We start from the raw sequence: 18,003 nt of genomic DNA on the forward strand, positions 1-18,003 counted from the left end.
AGCCATAGAAATGAGATGCACGTGTGCATCAATTAATTTCTGTTGTGGGTAGGCAACAGGGGACGCTGTGTTTATTAGCCTTCAGCACGGCAGTTTAGGCTATGTATAGCTTATTATTAGGCTTTTCAATTTATTTTCTATTCTTGTGAATAGCATTGTGGAAATTTTCTAATGCTCGTATAAGGAACTGTAGTCACGAGAGCTAGCATAGCTCGTCCAACGAATGTTGGCATCAATGGCATGACTACAGTACTGATAGGAGCTACTGTAGCACGTAACGTTAGTTATCACAACCATCGGCAATCACAGTGAGGATCTTTATTGATTAACGTTAGCTAGGTAGCTAGCTTTAACTAGAATTATAGTTCTCTAGCTATATAAGCTAACGTTAGCTGAGTTTATTCTATGCAAAATGTGCTAGCTAGCTAACGTTAATCAATAAAGATCCTCACTGCGATTGCCGATGGTTATGATAACTAACTAATCGCAGTGAGGATCTTTATTGATTAACGTTAGCTAGCTAGCACATTTTGCATAGAATAAACTCGGCTAACGTTAGCTTATATAGCTAGCGAACTATAATTCTAGTTAAAGCTAGCTAGCTAACGTTAATCAATAAAGATCCTCACTGCGATTGCAGATGGTTGTGATAACTAACGTTATGTGCTACAGTAGCTCCTATCAGTACTGTAGTCATGCAATTGATGCCAACATTCGTTGGACGAGCTATGCTAGCTCTCGTGACTAGTTTGTTGTTCTTCATTCCAGAAGGTTGCTTCTGGTAAACTAGCGCAACGTCACCACTGAACGCAGCGCTGTGCTCCAATAGAAAGGGATAAATAAAATGTTTTTTCCAAACGCAGTATAGTATCATTTCGAACACTCTAGTACCGCGGTACTATACTAATACCGGTATACCATGCAACCCTAACGCACATTGTGCCTACATGTCTAATGAATAACAGTAGGCTTATATTATTCTAATTACTTGTTTCATTAGGATTTTTTTTCTTTTTTTTTTTTACGCCTTTACCCCGTTTGGGGCATAGGCCGTCAACAAGGGTTCTCCAAGCATCCCAATCCTGAGCCAACCTCTCAAGCTGGCCCCAGGTGTGTCCCATCTTCTTGGCATCATCTTCCAAGTCTCTGCGCCAGGTGTTTCGTGGTCGGTGTTAGGATTAGGATTAGGATTTAGTAGATACTATATGCTCTGCCCTATACGTACAGTAACTACAGTACATATTAAGGCCGCCAGAGTCAGGCGAACCATGAGCGGACTGGACTGTAGGGCAGCGCAGTATCTGTGATCTCCAAATAAAACAAGTCATTAGAATAATATAAGTAGAGGTGGGCATAGATAATTTTTTTTAATCTATCTGCAATCCTGGATTTTATCTAGATTAATCTAGATTAAAATGGCTCAAAAAAATAAATCTGCCGAAGGCATTCAAAATATGTGTGTTCTACCCAAATAATGACCAGAAGTAAGTCCTTACTTTTTCTTTCCTCCTTATGTTTCTCAGGCCAGGTGGCCCATTACACCATGAGCCCATCTCCCGTTTCCAAAATGCATTACAGACCATTTGAAAAAGCTGTTTTGCTATGATAATTGGTAATGAAATATCAAAATAATGTTCAATAAGATGTACTTGTGTTTAATAAGTTGTTTTATTCAGAAGTTAACACAAATAAATAATATTACCAGTACAGTACAGTATCTAGCACACTCTCAGGAGCAAAACAGAAAGAAGCATTTCAAACTTGAACTACGGTATGTGACATGGCTTGACTCAATCAGTCCAATCTCTATTTCTCCTTCTTCCACCAGTCACTCAGGCAGACCAGCTTGTTTTATGTCGCGGTGTCTACTTATAGTGCCTATAATATTTTTCCCGTTGGGTGCCAGACAGGGCCAAACCCTGCCAATGCAAATCAACTGCTCCAGTGGAGTTGCTCAGTGGCCAATGGTGTCAACTGTGGTTGTACTGGGCAGCTCCCAGGTGTGAATGGAACTGTGTGAATGTGAAGCAGGGCGTTCCTGAAAAAGAGCATCTGTGCTCAGCGAACCTACCCTGGGTAAATAAAAGTAAAAAAAAAAAAAAAAAAAAAAAAAAAAAAAATTTAGATTAACTGCGTCAATTATATTATCGCGCAATACTAGTATCGCGTTAACGGTTAACGCGTTAACGGCCCAGCTCTAAATATAAGCCTACTGTGTTCATTCATTACTCTGTTGACTGGCTTTATAAGGAGCTGCCGGAGGCGTGTCTGTATGCAAATGATGTCAACGGGAACGCGCTGTGACAGATCTCCTCCCCCCTCCCATGGATATGTGAAGGATGGGAGATACTTCTGCCACAGGAGGAATAGAATCAATTAGGTAGCTGATTAGTACTGATAGAATACACCTGCACATAATTAGTTCACACACATCTCACGTGCACACACCTCAGACACACACACTACAAAGCCACTTGGTTAGTCAGGAGTAAGTGGAGCAGAGGTGAGGTTGGAGTTGTTGTATTGAGAGAGAGAGATTGTTTGTTCAGAGTTGTGACAGTGAGAGGTAGTGAAAGGTGAGGAGAAAGTGAGTAGGTGTTCTTTGTGTACTGGACCTTGGACTGGCTGAGATTCCCCCTTGTTTACTGACCCTGGACTGGACAACTATGTGGACATTCAAATTTGTTTGTATAAACCGTGGCAAGCCTGAACACTACCAGGTTCGTCACAGCACGTTCATGTTTGTCAATGAGTGACATTCCTCATTGTGGGCATCCCAGCTGGGATCGTTTTGGTCACTTAACTCTTTCTGCACCATACCCAAGAAAAGTCGGGTTTCGCCGCCATGCGTTGAGCGCCATACCCGAGAATTCTCGGGTGTTGATCCTTTGATATTTTTCCTTTGATCCCCGTTCTATACACTCAGCCGGAGCTCCCTAGGTCTCCCTGGCTCATCTGCCTATGTTGGAATTGCAATGACGATCGAATCTCACCAGGTGGCAGTATTGCCTACCTTTTGAACTGGGAACTGGGGATATCTTGTCTTGTCTTGTGATCCACTCCGGCTGTTTCCGCCTAGGAGTGGATCACAACATAGCAATCGGTGGAAGATTTGGTGCCTCAGAGCTATTATTTCCCGTATGTTAGCCATGCCCAATATACATGAGTAATTGCGATCGCCATGGGATCGACAGGATTTATTCATTTTGGATTACTTTCTGACTAAGGTAAGGTCTATCTTAGGTAACCTGCTGGTATTTTTTTAACGTAAAACATGCTTCTGTACCGATCACAGTGTCGTAGTTTACCGGACGTAAAACTTGCTTTTGGTAATGATCACAGTTTTGAGTTAAAACGACCCCCCCACCCCTTGAGGATTTTGTGAAGACACATATGTACATGGTATATACCATTGATTTGGAAGTATTTTGGGTTTCGGGTGAACAACCAGAATGATATGGGCATATTGCATATAACGCGCCATATCTCACGATCTATGAAAAAATACTGGATTATTTTGGAAAGAGGCGATGTTTAGCGTGTAATAGTGCACAAACTACAGTATGTAGAAATTAACTCGTTAGTCAGTGATGGACTATGAACAATGGCTGTCAAATGAGCCATACTATTGTCTCCATAGTGTTACGATGACGTAAGGTGGAGGTAGAACCCAAGGCAGCAGGACGAGAGTGAGCAGGGATATGAGGCAGGAGACGACGGTCACGATTTTAAGAGCTTTTACTTAGCCACGACAAAGGTACACAAGCACAAAATAATAGGCACAGTCGCCCTGGCTCTAAATACAAACAACACCTAACCAGAAGACGGACTGAACACACGAAAACAAAAGAGCAACAAACAGAAAACTAACATGCACTTACTTTAGACAGAACACAACTACAGGGCAAGGACGACGTTTGACAAAGACATCATAGGAACAGGAAACAAGGAGGAATGACTCCACAAGCAACTCAACAAACCACAGACCATAAATACTGACACTAATTAATAATGGACGACAGCTGGGGGAAGAAAGGCATAAGAACTAGAACTAATACAAATATCAGCACAACAGGGACAAGGTTATACAACACACAGAATCAGAGATACAAACACAGAGAACAACCTAAACAGATAACAATTGTAACATCAACAATAAATGCACAGACAACAAATTGTTTAGGAGGTTTATCACCACAGCATGCATCATCTGTAAAAGATCACTAGATGGCGCCATGATACCACTATTCACATCCTTCATACTGTCTGTTCCTTTTGTGGGAAAGCGAGACCCATTGTTCACACTGACTGTGGTGTTGACTCTCCCAGCCTTGGGCATGTCTGGGAGTGTAACACATAGCTGTAATACAGAACACACGATGGGTCTGCAAACATCGCTAAAATGGTCAATAACGCTGACGCCATTGAGTAAAGATGGGAAAAGGGCGTGATGCTCAAAGAGTTAAGACAGCCTCTCCTCGCGTTGGTGAATCCGGGTGTAAATGTCGGCAAGTTTGTCTTAGGCCATGTCCGCAAAGTATTTGATCGTTTGCATCGTTCTGCCACACGGAACTGCGTTCTGGCAGCCTGAAGACGGTACTTTTTGATACCAGCTTCCAGAGTGCGCAATTCTGAAGACGCCCCCCATTGCGCCACCATCTTTACAAGCGATACGCGGCTTCTCCTGAACCGATGCCACTTTGGCCCACCTCTCCCTTACCCCGCATGCGCAAACTCTCAGCCAACATCACAACAACAAGTAGTTGCGTTCGTGGTGCAGAAGCTATTGAGCCTGATCGGGTTTTTTGCGGCAAACTGTTCCATAGCATACCCCTTCAGTTGATCATGACAAATCCTCTTACCTTGACAATTAAAAAGCCTCCATAATTTAGTAAATAAAGCTGTAGCCACTAGCCAGCCAGCTAGCATTGATGCTATTCAAAATGCTATCCACATTAGCTAAATAGCGAACCATATACAGACAACGTTTGCTAGTCGAAATGACTGGACACACACAGGGACAAGTTAAACATCAATCAATTAATTTATTCCAACAGGTAGTTTGAGCCTCTCTCTCTCTCTCTCCTCCTGAAGTACGTTGCACCGTTGTCTCTGGAAAAGTAGGTCAGTTCACTTCTTCTGTTTTTATTGGCGGTAGGTAGGAGCAGGTAGGTGCAAACTGTGCATGCTCCATTCTTCTCTGCTTTTGGTGTTTTTTTGCTGCAGCGTTTCAGCGGTTCAGTGTTCTCATTAAGACGATTTCGTGTTTACGGAAAACTTTTTTTAAATGAAAACTAAACGGACCAAAATCGTTTTAGTGTGGACATGGCCTTAGGTGGTTCCAAGATGGTTGCACTAAGAGAAATCTTATGGCAATGTTGGTGAATGAGACCCATTGACCTGGCATACCGTGTAGCAAGGGGAACGGCTCCCACACACCCTCAACAACGCTCTGCATCTTCTGGCCGCCTCAGACCCACTCCTATCCAAGCTCCAGGGGGGGGGGGGGGGGGGGGGTCATCAAAGAGTAGCAGGCTATTCTCGGTCCTCACTCCACAATGGTGGGGTGAACTTTCCACCACAGTCCCAATTTTCCGACCATTCAACTAAAAGCACACATTTCAATCAGCTGAAATTAAATGAAAAACCTTTCTACTGTTTTTTACTATTACGCACTTTGCTACTAAGGAATATACCTTGCCTATACTACTACCTACTAGGGCTGACCTTCAAAGCTTTTTTTGGCAATCGAAGCTTCGGGGCCGAGCTTTGATTTTTTTTGTGGAACTTGTACAGCACTTTGGTAAACGTTGTTGTTTTTAAATGTGCTCTATAAATAAAGTGGATTGGATTAATTAATTAAGTAGCCCCTTTCGTGGCTGTGACGCAGCCAACAAGGTTTCACTCGGCTGCGCTGCCTGGGTGCAGTGGGGCTGCTCTCACAGCCAACGACATGACATTACATAATTATGTTGCAACCTTCGTCTATCAAGCAAACAATTATATTATATTTAATTTATAATTATATCAGACAATGCACCTACAAAAGCAGATGATTACAATTAAATTAGCCAACTTGGTAACACATTAGTCATAGCAGCATAGGCATAGCCTTATTAATGTTTTGTGTGGCGTCGCCGTCGTGTACAACGATACTTAAGTTTTTTAGGTGATTTGACAAAGTTGTTGTAGAGTTGTGATATGCCATTTTCTTCTGGCATATCTGGCACTCGGCTTTTTGGGCATTGTCTTTGCATATTTTAAAGTGTAACCACACGTCTGATGACTTCTTCGTCGACATGTCTGCTGCACATGTCCTTGTTGTTTTCAACACAGATAAACTCCACTTGCTTGTTGTAGAGAGGTGGAGTCGAGGCGCCGCTTACTTTCGTTTCATTGGAATGGAGGTGGGAAGGCGCCGCTTACTTTCGTTTCATTGGAATGGAGGCGCAAGATTTTGGAGAGAAAAAAAAAATATATATATATATATATATATTATTATTGTTATTTTTTTTTACTTCGATTTATTTTTTTATGTTCGAAGCTCGTGCCATCGAACGAAGCTTCGAAGTATTTAAGACAGCCCTACTACCTACTATGCTAATATGTCTATACTACTATGCACTCAAGACTGTAGCACTCAAGTTCAACATTGTTTGACAAACAATGTTACCCTTTCTTACTCTTAGCTGCCAGAGTTGTACCCTTCCTGCTGACTTGTTGTACAGAACTTGTAAGTCGCTTTGGATAAAAGTGTCAGCTAAATGACTAAATGTAAAATATGTAATGTAAATGTTGTCTCAGGGATCACCATCTAAGAAGCATTTTGTTGGTGGATAGATGACTTAGCCTAGTCCAGAATTCTGTAACTGAGATAACAGTAGAAAGTGAAACCATACGATAGTCACTCTTACATAGGGGCGACAGTGGCTCAGGAGGTAGAGCAGTAGTCTGGTAATCCGGAGGTTCCCGGGCGCGTCTATGCCAAATACAACGCAGTTCGGTTTCCGGGTTCCTCTGATTGGCCACTAAGCCCACGTGAACGCGGCTAGCACGCCCCCGCTATCGCTGTGAAGCGGAAGAGCCAGCAAGGCGGTGGTTTCAGCAGCAGTGGCCGTCTTCTTCCGAGGCGGCTCGTTCTTATTAATCCCTAATGTCATGTATGTTGTTTCTCATAAACAATGTTTGTTTACACTGCACACGACACTCGAGGCTGCATGGGTGTAATCTCTCCTCTATCAAAGAGGTTGTGTTCAGGAATCGACGTTGTGATGTCCTACGGATCTTCCTCTCTAAAAGCCCCACGCAATACAGCATGTCTTGAATGTTCAGGCAGGAATTCACAGCAAGAAAATGTGTTGCTAATCTTTGTTCAGTACAATATGATTGGAAAAATAAGCTACATCTGGAATGAATAAAGTGATTTTTTTTTTTTTTAACTGTCAAGCGTACCAGCGTCTTTTTCTCCAGTAGCGCGACTAATATCCATATCAGTTACATCATCCAAGGTATTGTTACTCAATGTTTGTGAGCGTGGTTTGGAGATATTCACAGTAATTGTTAATTCAGTAAAGTAGTCAGATCTACTCTTTATTGAAGGTACTGATATGATATGATTCTACGATCGATTAATACTACAAATGTAATGGTCCTCAATGAGTATAACAATTACACAAAACATTAGCTTTATATCAGCCTTTCTGAAAGAAGAAATGGTTTCTTTATACATAGTCCTATATATATAATTTGAAATAAAAAAATACCATGTTCCTTAGTCCTGTATTATGATCAAACAATTACACAAAAATGCATCCTATATAGACTCATATGCCAAAACATTCAGAAATACCCAAATGATGCGAGTTTGTTTTTTTATGACATGCACAACTACAAGCTTTTAAGAACACTGACATAACCGCTGAATATCACTGAAATCCAAGTTAATGTATATCTTAGAAGTTCTTTGTTTCATCGTACAAACAGCCAAAGCTGTCATGCATGTTGTGTATGTCATAAATGTCGATATGAATTGAAAATGGGGGACCCTGATGTAAACAAGACAGTCTTTCTCTGGTCTGCATCCCCTTAACAATTGTGTGTATTGCGCCAAAGGGAACACAGTTTCTTGAGTCTGGCGTTGTTGTACTTTATCTATTTAGTGTTACTTTTGGGAGTAGTGGGGGAGAAATGAATGAATGAATGAATGAATGAATGAATGAATGAATGAATGAATGAATGAATGAATGAATGAATGAATGAATGAATGAATGAATGAATGAATGAATGAATGAATGGAAACTTTATTTAACAGATTGCAGAATGGGTACAATACAGTACGGCGCAATACACACAATTGTTAATGGGATGCAGACCAGAGAAAGACTTTCGTCTTGTTTACTTCAGGGTCCCCCATTTTCAATTCATATCGACATTTATGACATACACAACATACATGACATTAGGGATTAATAAGAACGAGCCGCCTCGGAAGAAGACGGCCGCTGCTGCTGAAACCACCGCCTCGCGTCGCCTCGCTGGCTCTTCCGCTTCACAGCGTGGCAGCAGGCGATAAGGGGGGCGTGCTAGCCGCGGTCACGTGGGCTTAGTGGCCAATCAGAGGAACCCGGAAACCGAACTGCGTTGTATTTGGCATAGACGCTTCCCGGGCAGCGTGTCGAAGTGTCCTTGAGCAAGACACTTAACACATTGTGCGCCATAAACGCCGTAAGTCGTTATTGCCCGCCATGCGTTGAACGCCAACAGCGGCGTAAATCGTTTTTGGGATCAATATTATTATTTTTTCGCCATGGCGTTCATAATTCATCCAGCCTCCCTCCGGACTGCAGCGGCACCCTGTCTGAGATTGCAACGCCTCAATACCGCCGCCTGGTGGTACGCCAAAACCGGAAGTGGCGATCGGTGCGTCGAGGAAATCCCTCCGGCAGTCATATCTTGTTACGTGGATCCAGACAAACACTCGAGTGCATTTGGATCGCTTTCGAAACGCAATAATCAATATGATTTAGGCATTTATTGTGCCATACAAACCGGAAATGGATGTAGGAGATAGACGTCAAATAATTGGGATATTTTTCCTCCAGTCTCATCGGCGAACGGTAAGAGGACACTAATGTTATTTTCAGCCCGATATTCATTTCACTGCAAACCATCTGCTCAACATATCAATCCATACTAAATAAAGCAGTTACGGACGATCAAGGAATAAAAAAACGACCCCCCCCCCCCCCCCCCCCTTTCCTTCACGCATGATGAAGCATAATGTATACCGATCATATACATTTGAATTTTTAATATAGTGTGTATAGGAAAGAAATGCCAATCGATAATCTATCATATGCGTCAGGGCCTATAACTAGCGTTTTTGGAATTACAGCAGAAAAGCTTAAAAACATACCTATATTCTAGACGGTATTAACACAACAATGTATGAATGGAAAAATATAACGTTCCCACATCCAGAACGATAGATAATCGATGTTGAATGGGCCATAGTAATGCAGATATAGCTATAATATTTAAAAAGTTATAGCCCTGCAAAGAAGGTAAACATCTCCATAGGGTTACAGTGCTGGCAGACTGGGTATAATGATGGGCACAATGCCCGGCGCCCAATGTGTTAAAGGAACACGCCAACATTCAACATTCATTGTGCTAAGCTAGGCTAACATGCAGCCAGATAGCTTTCTACTGAACGCACAGAGAGGAAACTGGTATCCATCTTCTTGTCTCTTCCTGGAGAAGACGGTAAGCTAATTTCCCAAAATGTTGCCATGTTCTTTTAACCCCTAATTGCTGGTCGGTGTGTAAATGTACGAGTGAGTTTATCTGGGGAGACCCTGGGACTTCCTCAACTGTGACACCTGGTTGAAAACCACTGATCTAAGAAACAGTAGGATTCCCAAGCCTTAAAACCCCATTCCGAATGGATCATGAATGTCAATAAATTCGATGCCGCTTTCAAAATCAAATCGATTATCTGCTAATTAGAAGGTTCCCGTTTCGATTAAAACACGATGTGTCCTTAAGCAGGACACTTAACCCCCCTAACAGTAACTGCTGCAGCTGAGCAGGTTGGCACCCTGCACCACCGTCGGTGTGTGAATGTGTGAGTGAATGTGAGGCATAAGTTGTAAAGCGTTTTGGATAAAAGCGCTATATAGATGCAGTCCATTTACCATTTATATATTATAAGTATATTGTCACTGCCTTCTCCCATCCACCACTGGGCCATAGGTTTCTTGGCGGTTGATTGACAGGCTTTAAATCCTGTGGTAACATAAGAACACAGGGAGAGGGGATTGTGATGCTGCTCCAAGGAGGGTCCCTGCCCACTTGGCATTGTGTGCGGATGGACAGTATAGCCCCCCCCCCCCCCCCCCCCCCTCATGCACGCCATTCAAAAAAGGTACATGATCTATCTAGCTATCCGTGTGCGCTGCCCCGACCCATTCACCCCCCGCGCCCCGGCTCCGGTTCTGCTGTCCCGCGTACCGCTGTCACCGGAGAACGTGGTGACCGCAGAGAAGCACCCCGTGTACGCCAGGAGAACGGGAACTCTTCTGATTGTGTGTGTGTGTGTGTATGTGTGTGTGTGTGTGTGTGTGTGTGTATGTAAATGTATGCGTGTATGTGTGTGTATGTAAATGTATGTGTGTGTGTAAATGTATGTGTGTATGTGTGTGTATGTAAATGTATGTGCGTGTGTAAATGTATGTATGCGTGTGTGTGTGTGTATGTGTGCGTGTGTGTGTGTGTGTGTGTGTGTGTGTGTGTGTGTGTGTGTATGTGTGTGTATGTAAATGTATGCGTGTATGTGTGTGTATGTAAATGTATGTGCGTGTGTAAATGTATGTATGCGTGTGTGTGTGTGTATGTGTGCGTGTGTGTGTGTATGTGTGCGTGTGTGTGTGTGTGTGTGTGTGTGTGTGTGTGTGTGTGTGTGTGTGTGAGAGAGAGTGAGAGTCTATGTGCTGCAACGTGAGCCTCTCTCTCCGGCACGCTGGCGCTGCCTCGACACTCCATTGTGCTGTAAAAGTGAATGTGTGTGTGTTGCACAAATTGACTCGACACACATTCCGCAGTACGCACAAAGAAACCCAGAATAACTTTGCTTAAAATAAAAAAAATTCTAACCCTGTGTGTATTACGCTGTATATACAATGAAACAAACAAACAGAATATAGCTAGATAGCAGGTACAGTATGTGGTGGTATAGGCTACTGTACTTAAACAAACACAAATGGAAAAACAATTAATGAGGGTCTCAGAGGGTATGACAGCATCTATCTATCTGCTGGGTCTTAAGTTTAACATGAGACAGGCTCTCGTGGCCATCTGTGTTTCTAATATGCTAAGAAAGAGGAGAGAGAAAGAGAGAGAGAGAGAGAGGAGAGAGAGAGAGAGAGAAGACAGACAGAGACAGAGAGAAAGAGAGAGAGACTGAGACAGAGAGAGAAAGTTCAGCAAAAAAGAAGTAGTAAAGAGGATGGAAAGCAAATCCAGAGGGAAAACAAGGGAAAGTATAAAAAAAAAAGGAAGAAAAAAAAGGAAGAAAAAAAAATAAAGAAAAAAGAAAAGAAGAGACAGTCTGCGTTTCACACAGAAAACAGCGTTTCAAAGCAAGACAGCTGAGAACACTGTGTGCCTTGTCTAGGCCTGTGAGAGTCCAGGACGTATTTCATAAAACATGTTTACGGCGAATATATTAAGACTATATTAAAAGTGAATGAAGGAGGGGGATGTGTGTGTGTGTGTGTGTGTGTGTGTGTGTGTGTGTGTGTGTGTGTGTGCGCGCGCATGTGCTTGCAGGTCAATCCCACAAGGTGGAAATGAGACGAAAATGAAAAGGGACAAGGTGGCAAATTCAACCCCGCCCCACCCTCACACTTACTAACTGTATACACACACATTCACTATGGCGGAGGGGCACTGTGAATATCCGCTGATACAAGACGTTAGAGATTAGCTTGTCTAGAGTTGGGGCCCTCTGTTCAGCCAACATTCTTGTGTAAAGCTCTTACCGCCACAGTGCGCTGCAGACACAGGGAACATAACCAGGGCCAGGCTGAGGGCCCGTTAGCTGGTAATGCAGCTAGTGGAGAACAGCTGTAGCCCTGCACTCTCCAGCACACCACCCTCTCTCCTATCATGCAGAATACAGATTAGCACTGAGGCCCAGGTTAGCTAACCTTTGGCAGAGCAGGTTGACTTGTCTGGTGGGGAATAGGCTTAGTGTTGAAGAGGCCAGATGTGTGAAGGAGATACTCAGAGCTTATTCCATGCTGTCGGATGAAAACCTCGTATCTCAAGAAAAAGGTCAACTGGTCAACTTTTCAAGAACCAGTGCAGTGTCCTTTATGGGCGTGGCAGCTCTCCTTTACGAGTGTGGCAACTCGGAATGGGCCGATTGCTTGGCTCCTGGTATTGCTGTTTGCAATGTTGTCAGGGGCCCGTTCCTCTGTTTGGAAGACGTGCCCATTCTGCTGTTTGGAAGATGTGCCCGTTCCTCTGTTTGGAAGACATGCCCATTCTGCTGTTTGGAAGACGTGCCCATTCTGCTGTTTGGAAGACGTGCCCATTCTGCTGTTTGGAAGACGTGCCCATTCTGCTGTTTGGAAGACGTGCCCATTCTGCTGTTTGGAAGACGTGCCCATTCTGCTGTTTGGAAGGCGTGCCCGTTCCTCTGTTTGGAAGACGTGCCCGTTCTGCTGTTTGGAAGGCGTGCCCATTCTGCTGTTTGGAAGACGTGCCCGTTCTGCTGTTTGGAAGACGTGCCCGTTCTGCTGTTAGGAAGGCGTGCCCGTTCCTCTGTTTGGAAGACGTGCCTATTCTGCTGTTTGGAAGACGTGCCCATTCTGCTGTTTGGAAGACGTGCCCGTTCTGCTGTTTGGAAGGCGTGCCCGTTCTGCTGTTTGGAAGGCGTGCCCGTTCTGCTGTTTGGAAGACGTGCCCGTTCTGCTGTTTGGAAGGCGTGCCCGTTCTGCTGTTTGGAAGGCGTGCCCGTTCTGCTGTTTGGAAGGCGTGCCCATTCTGCTGTTTGGAAGGCGTGCCCCTTCTGCTGTTTGGAAGGCGTGCCCGTTCTGCTGTTTGGAAGGCGTGCCCGTTCTGCTGTTTGGAAGGCGTGCCTATTCTGCTGTTTGGAAGGCGTGCCCGTTCTGCTGTTTGGAAGACGTGCCCGTTCTGCTGTTTGGAAGACGTGCCCGTTCTGCTGTTTGGAAGGCGTGCCCATTCTGCTGTTTGGAAGGCATGCCCGTTCTGCTGTTTGGAAGGCGTGCCTGTTCTGCTGTTTGGAAGGTGTGCCTAACAATGGTTTGACCTACAATGATTCACAATACATGGTACCAGCCCCCTCTCAGTCATGTACCAGCCAGCCCCCTCTCAGTCATGTATACCAGCCTCCTCTCAGTCATGTATACCAGCCCCCTCTCAGTCCTGTATACCAGCCCCCTCTCAATCATGTACCACAGCCCCCTCTCAGTAATGTACCAGCCTCCTCTCAGTCATGTATACCAGTCCCCTCTCAGTCATGTACCAGCCTCCTCTCAGTCATGTACCAGCCCCCTCTCAGTCCTGTATACCAGCCCCCTCTCAGTCATGTACCACAGCCCCTTCTCAGCCATGTACCACAGCCCCCTCTCAGTCATGTACCACAGCCCCCTCTCAGTCATGTACCACAGCCCCATCTCAGTTATGTACCACAGCCCCCTCTCAGTCATGTACCACAGCCCCCTCTCAGTCATGTACCACAGCCCCATCTCAGTCATGTACCACACGACTGGCGGGGGGGTGCTTAGTAAGAGATGTGATTGGGCCAGCCCAGTGTTAGTCAGTACCAATACATGTACCAGCCCCCTCTCAGTCATGTACCAGCCAGCCCCCTCTCAGTCATGTATACCAGCCCCCCTCTCAGTCCTGTATACCAGCCTCTCTCAGTCATGTACCAGCTCCCTGTCAGTCATGTACCACAGCCCCCTCTCAGTCATGTACCAGCCCCCTCTCAGTCATGTACCACAGCCCCCTCTCAGTCATGTACCACAGCCCCATCCCAGTCATGTACCAGCCCCCCTCTCAGTCATGTACCTGCACAACTGGCGGGGGGGGTGCTTAGTAAGATATGTGATTGTGCTAGCCCAGTGTCAGTCAATACCAATGGGCCGCTGTCCCAGCCTAGTAGTGGGCCGGTCGTTGACAAAAAAAATTACAATATATATATATATATATATATATATATATATTTTTTTTTTTTATATTCCCCTGCCACCAAAATAGCAGTTGAGAAATCTTTCCACAATAGGCCTAACAAAAATAATGGGTTGGTTCCGGTTGCCGACCGGCCCTGCCGATTTAGGTGCGACCCAATTTATTTTATGAGTTTAAAAAAAATATATATAAAAAAAAAATATATATATATATATATTTTTTTTTCTCAATAAAGTTTCATACAAATCTTAGTCAAACCTTTAGTATTATGGATATTAAACATGCTGGCAGAGTACATGCATCCATGTTGTCGTGAACATTTTAATTAAATAAATAAATTCCCTATCCAGTCGCCGTGGGAAGAGATAAAATAAAAGAATAAAATTAAATAAATTCCCTACCTACTCATGGCCTTAACTGACAACCAAGAGGAACCAAACAATATATTTCTTTATGCCATAGCAGTTTTAGTACATGTCTTTCTTCCCAGCAGTTATGTACAATATTATAGGACTATGATAAGTGTCTTGTATAGCTTGGCTAGAATACTTAAGCATGCAGCTTTTTGCCCTTAGTGCTAGCCAATGTCGCTCTATGTTAACTCTTTCAGTGCCAGCAGGGGGGCGCACGATTTAGTGCTTGAATGCCCACCATCCACTTCAATGTTAGCGTTAATATCGCCTAATCTATGTTTTAAATGTGTCTAATCTGCCCGTCGCTTATCAATGACTCATTTTCCAGTCAACATTGTCGAAGCGGATTGTTTTTTTATCGGTTCATTTCCGTTTTATAGCATCTTGAAAAGCCCTCGTTTAAGGAAAATAAAAAGATTCCATAATAAACGGAATATTCTAGAATACACAAACACTTTCTAATTTTTCGGCCTATTTATGAATAGTTTTCAAATAAACGCTAGACTATCGATAGTATATGTGTACGTATGCACGCTATATAGGCGATCTGATATCTGATCTGATATCTTTCCTGATCGCTCGCACAGCCAAACAGCCACATCACACATAGGGGAAAAGCTTATATCTCCGTGAATGCTACATACTGTAAACACATATTACACGCTGTTCTGATGGTCCACAATGACTGGGATCATCTCCGGTTACATGCGTGAGAAGTAAAATGTGGATTCCGGATTTTTCTTTTCTCATCCATTTTCATTGAGTCCATTCCAAAAGGGTGCATTACCATCTGGGAGACGATAGGGGGCGCTTTTTTCACATCTGAGCTCCTGATGGGGCTGGTTTCCCAACGGTAGACTTGGTTGATGAAATATGAATTCAGATCGCTAATAAAAAAAGATTCACGCTAATTGTCGTGGTGGGCATTCAGGGGGCGGGCTGATAACACGTGTTATGTCGTTTTGGGCATTCAAAGTGTTAAGACTGAATCAATATGAGGGGAAGACATGTGCTGTTTTTCACAAGAGAAAAGGAAGTGAGACAAGAACATTTTGTACCCAGAGCGAAACACACAAACAGCAGGCTACCACCATACAACCGTTACCTCAATAACAATCTTTGTGATCTTACCAGGTAGGCAGCGTAGTCCAAACATGTCTCGACTCCTGGCGTTTTGTCCGCTCTGACTCATCATCCTCTCCTGCAGGGGAAACAAAAGTCTCCCATTAGCATTGCTTAACCATGGCTTCCCCAATCTTTTACATTACTGCGAATGCATAGGTCACTTACAATGCAACTTATTGCCTATGCACACACTTTACAAAGACTCTGTATAACAAAATTTTTTGCCCCCAATCCAATTTAATATTGAGTGCATGCCGATACTGAGTCCTGATCCAATTTTATAAAAAAGAAAAAATATTGTATTCTATTTATTTTTGGGCTTTCTGTATTTTTCACCCATCCCTAGGGATGGGAATCGAAAACCGGTTCCCGTTGGGAATCGCATGCCTCCGTGACTATCGATTCCTCTCATCGCTGCCATGTTTTTCCAACAGTTGTGCATTTTAAAAACAATAACGTTAGCGCCACGCATTTAGCCATAGAGCAGACTATTTGATTCCTTAAGGGCTCAAAATTGCCTGGGCTTTGGTCGCATATGCTCCCGAAATGCTCCCGCTCTTTGACTGTTTCTATGTGCAGTGAAAACTACTTCAATGCTTTGCAACCTAGTCATTCATTTAATTCAGGATAACCTAACATTAGCCGCGGAGCTAATGCTAGCTAACCAAGCTCAGACACACAGAGACAGACAGACACACTGAGCTCAGGTAGAAAGGGTAGAAAAGGGTGGGGGCAGGGAGCCGCGCGTGTGTGTGTGTGCGCGTGCTTCCAGAGACAGAGTGAGAGGAATAACGACCTGTTGAATGCAACTAACTACAGTTCAATAGATTAAATTAGTTTAAGATATTGAACTGTAGTTGCATTCAACAGGTCGTTATTCAATCGATTAAATTAGTTTAAGAATAAAAAAATAAATTTGTTTAAGAGAAATACTATTATTTTATTTAAGTGTATAGTTAATTAAATTTTTTTACAGTTTTTGTATTTTTCTGACATGGGGGCTCAACAATAAATGACAAATCAGAAATGTCAAGTTGCATGTTGTCAAGGCACCAGGCGTGGTCACACTCGCCCTTCCTCTTTTTTCGTTTTCCATCATGGACGTGCTTTTTGTTATGAAATGCAGAGAGAAATTGAACAATGTTGGGTTTTCGCCGGTGATTTGCTAGCCCCTGGAATCTTCTCGGCATGTTCCAACAGCACGTCGGGTCTGTCCTGGGGTTTCCTCGTCTTCTGACAGCAGGTCGAGGGACGTCGCGCGATGTGTAGCTATCGGGCTAACTCGCGCTCAGGTAGGCTCTGTGCCATCAGGCATTAATGTTGGCGTTAGTAATACTGCTTGTTGTCCTGTGAGACAACCGAGTTGTGTATTGGCGCAAGGGGCAGGATATCTGGGTAAAAGTAACTCTGAGTTGGACGTTTTCCCGGCTATCCTGGAGCAAGCTGCTAATGCTAATGCTGTAATGCTGGGTCACTGTTCCACTGTTCCCCGCTGTGGGATGTCACCGCTTTTCCCTCCTCTTAACCGGTTCATTGATGAAGGTCAGTCGGTAGCTAATGTGGGGGGTTTTGCTGAGACTTATTTACCCTTTTTACGGGTAAATGGGCTGACAGCAGGGCGCAAGGCAGGTGTGCCTTGGCTTGAGAGCCAGGTAGCATCGATCCTTTGCCCCGGTGGGGTTGAACGGTGTCCCACCCGGAAGCCGACGCTTGAGAGCAAGTCGGCCCGGCAGGTGGCAGTATGGACTGATTAGGGTTATACTGCCATAGGATGGAATTTAGCTGCGGCCAGTGTCGTGGCTCAGCTGATTGTTTTTCTGTCTACATTGGCATCGGGTAGTGGGACTACAGGGCCAGCCGACGCTGAAAACATTGTGCGTGTTTTTGGGGTTATAGAAATCTTGAATCAGTCGCAAGCTATAACCGCAGGGAGGATCAGGATGCTATCAACACTTATTAATAGGCATCTCTGGTTGGAGCAGTCTTCCCTTGGGGAGGAGGAAAGGTTTCTTCTCCTTAAGGCTCCTCTTTCCGCGGAAGGACTTTTTTGTCGTTCTGCGGAAACGCAGGCGGTATTTGACCTGGGCCCCACACCGCCTCACGCCATGCAGCCAGAGGTGAGAGCACGGCCTCGTCAGCGACTATGGCAAGGCCCTCGACCAGCGGCAATGTTTCCCCCGCCTGAGGTACCCTGGGCGCTACGTCAACAGGTGTCCACAAGGCCGACAGCCTAGGTGGCCGAGGG

At 44.2% G+C, this 18,003-nt stretch overlaps 1 protein-coding gene across 2 annotated transcripts in view; it reads right to left on the reverse strand.

The window, feature by feature from the left end:
- Positions 1-18,003, reverse strand: part of mtmr11 (myotubularin related protein 11) — a 96,749-nt gene that overhangs the window by 58,249 nt on the left and 20,497 nt on the right. For both annotated transcript variants that reach the window (XM_084336494.1, XM_084336493.1), the window contains exon 2: positions 15,765-15,834. In XM_084336494.1, the coding sequence (XP_084192620.1) occupies positions 15,765-15,834 (70 nt within the window). The remainder of the gene's footprint in view (positions 1-15,764; positions 15,835-18,003) is intronic.

This window comes from Notolepis coatsorum (genome assembly GCF_963971535.1).
Source record: "Notolepis coatsorum genome assembly, chromosome: 19".
Classification (NCBI taxonomy): domain Eukaryota; kingdom Metazoa; phylum Chordata; class Actinopteri; order Aulopiformes; family Paralepididae; genus Notolepis; species Notolepis coatsorum.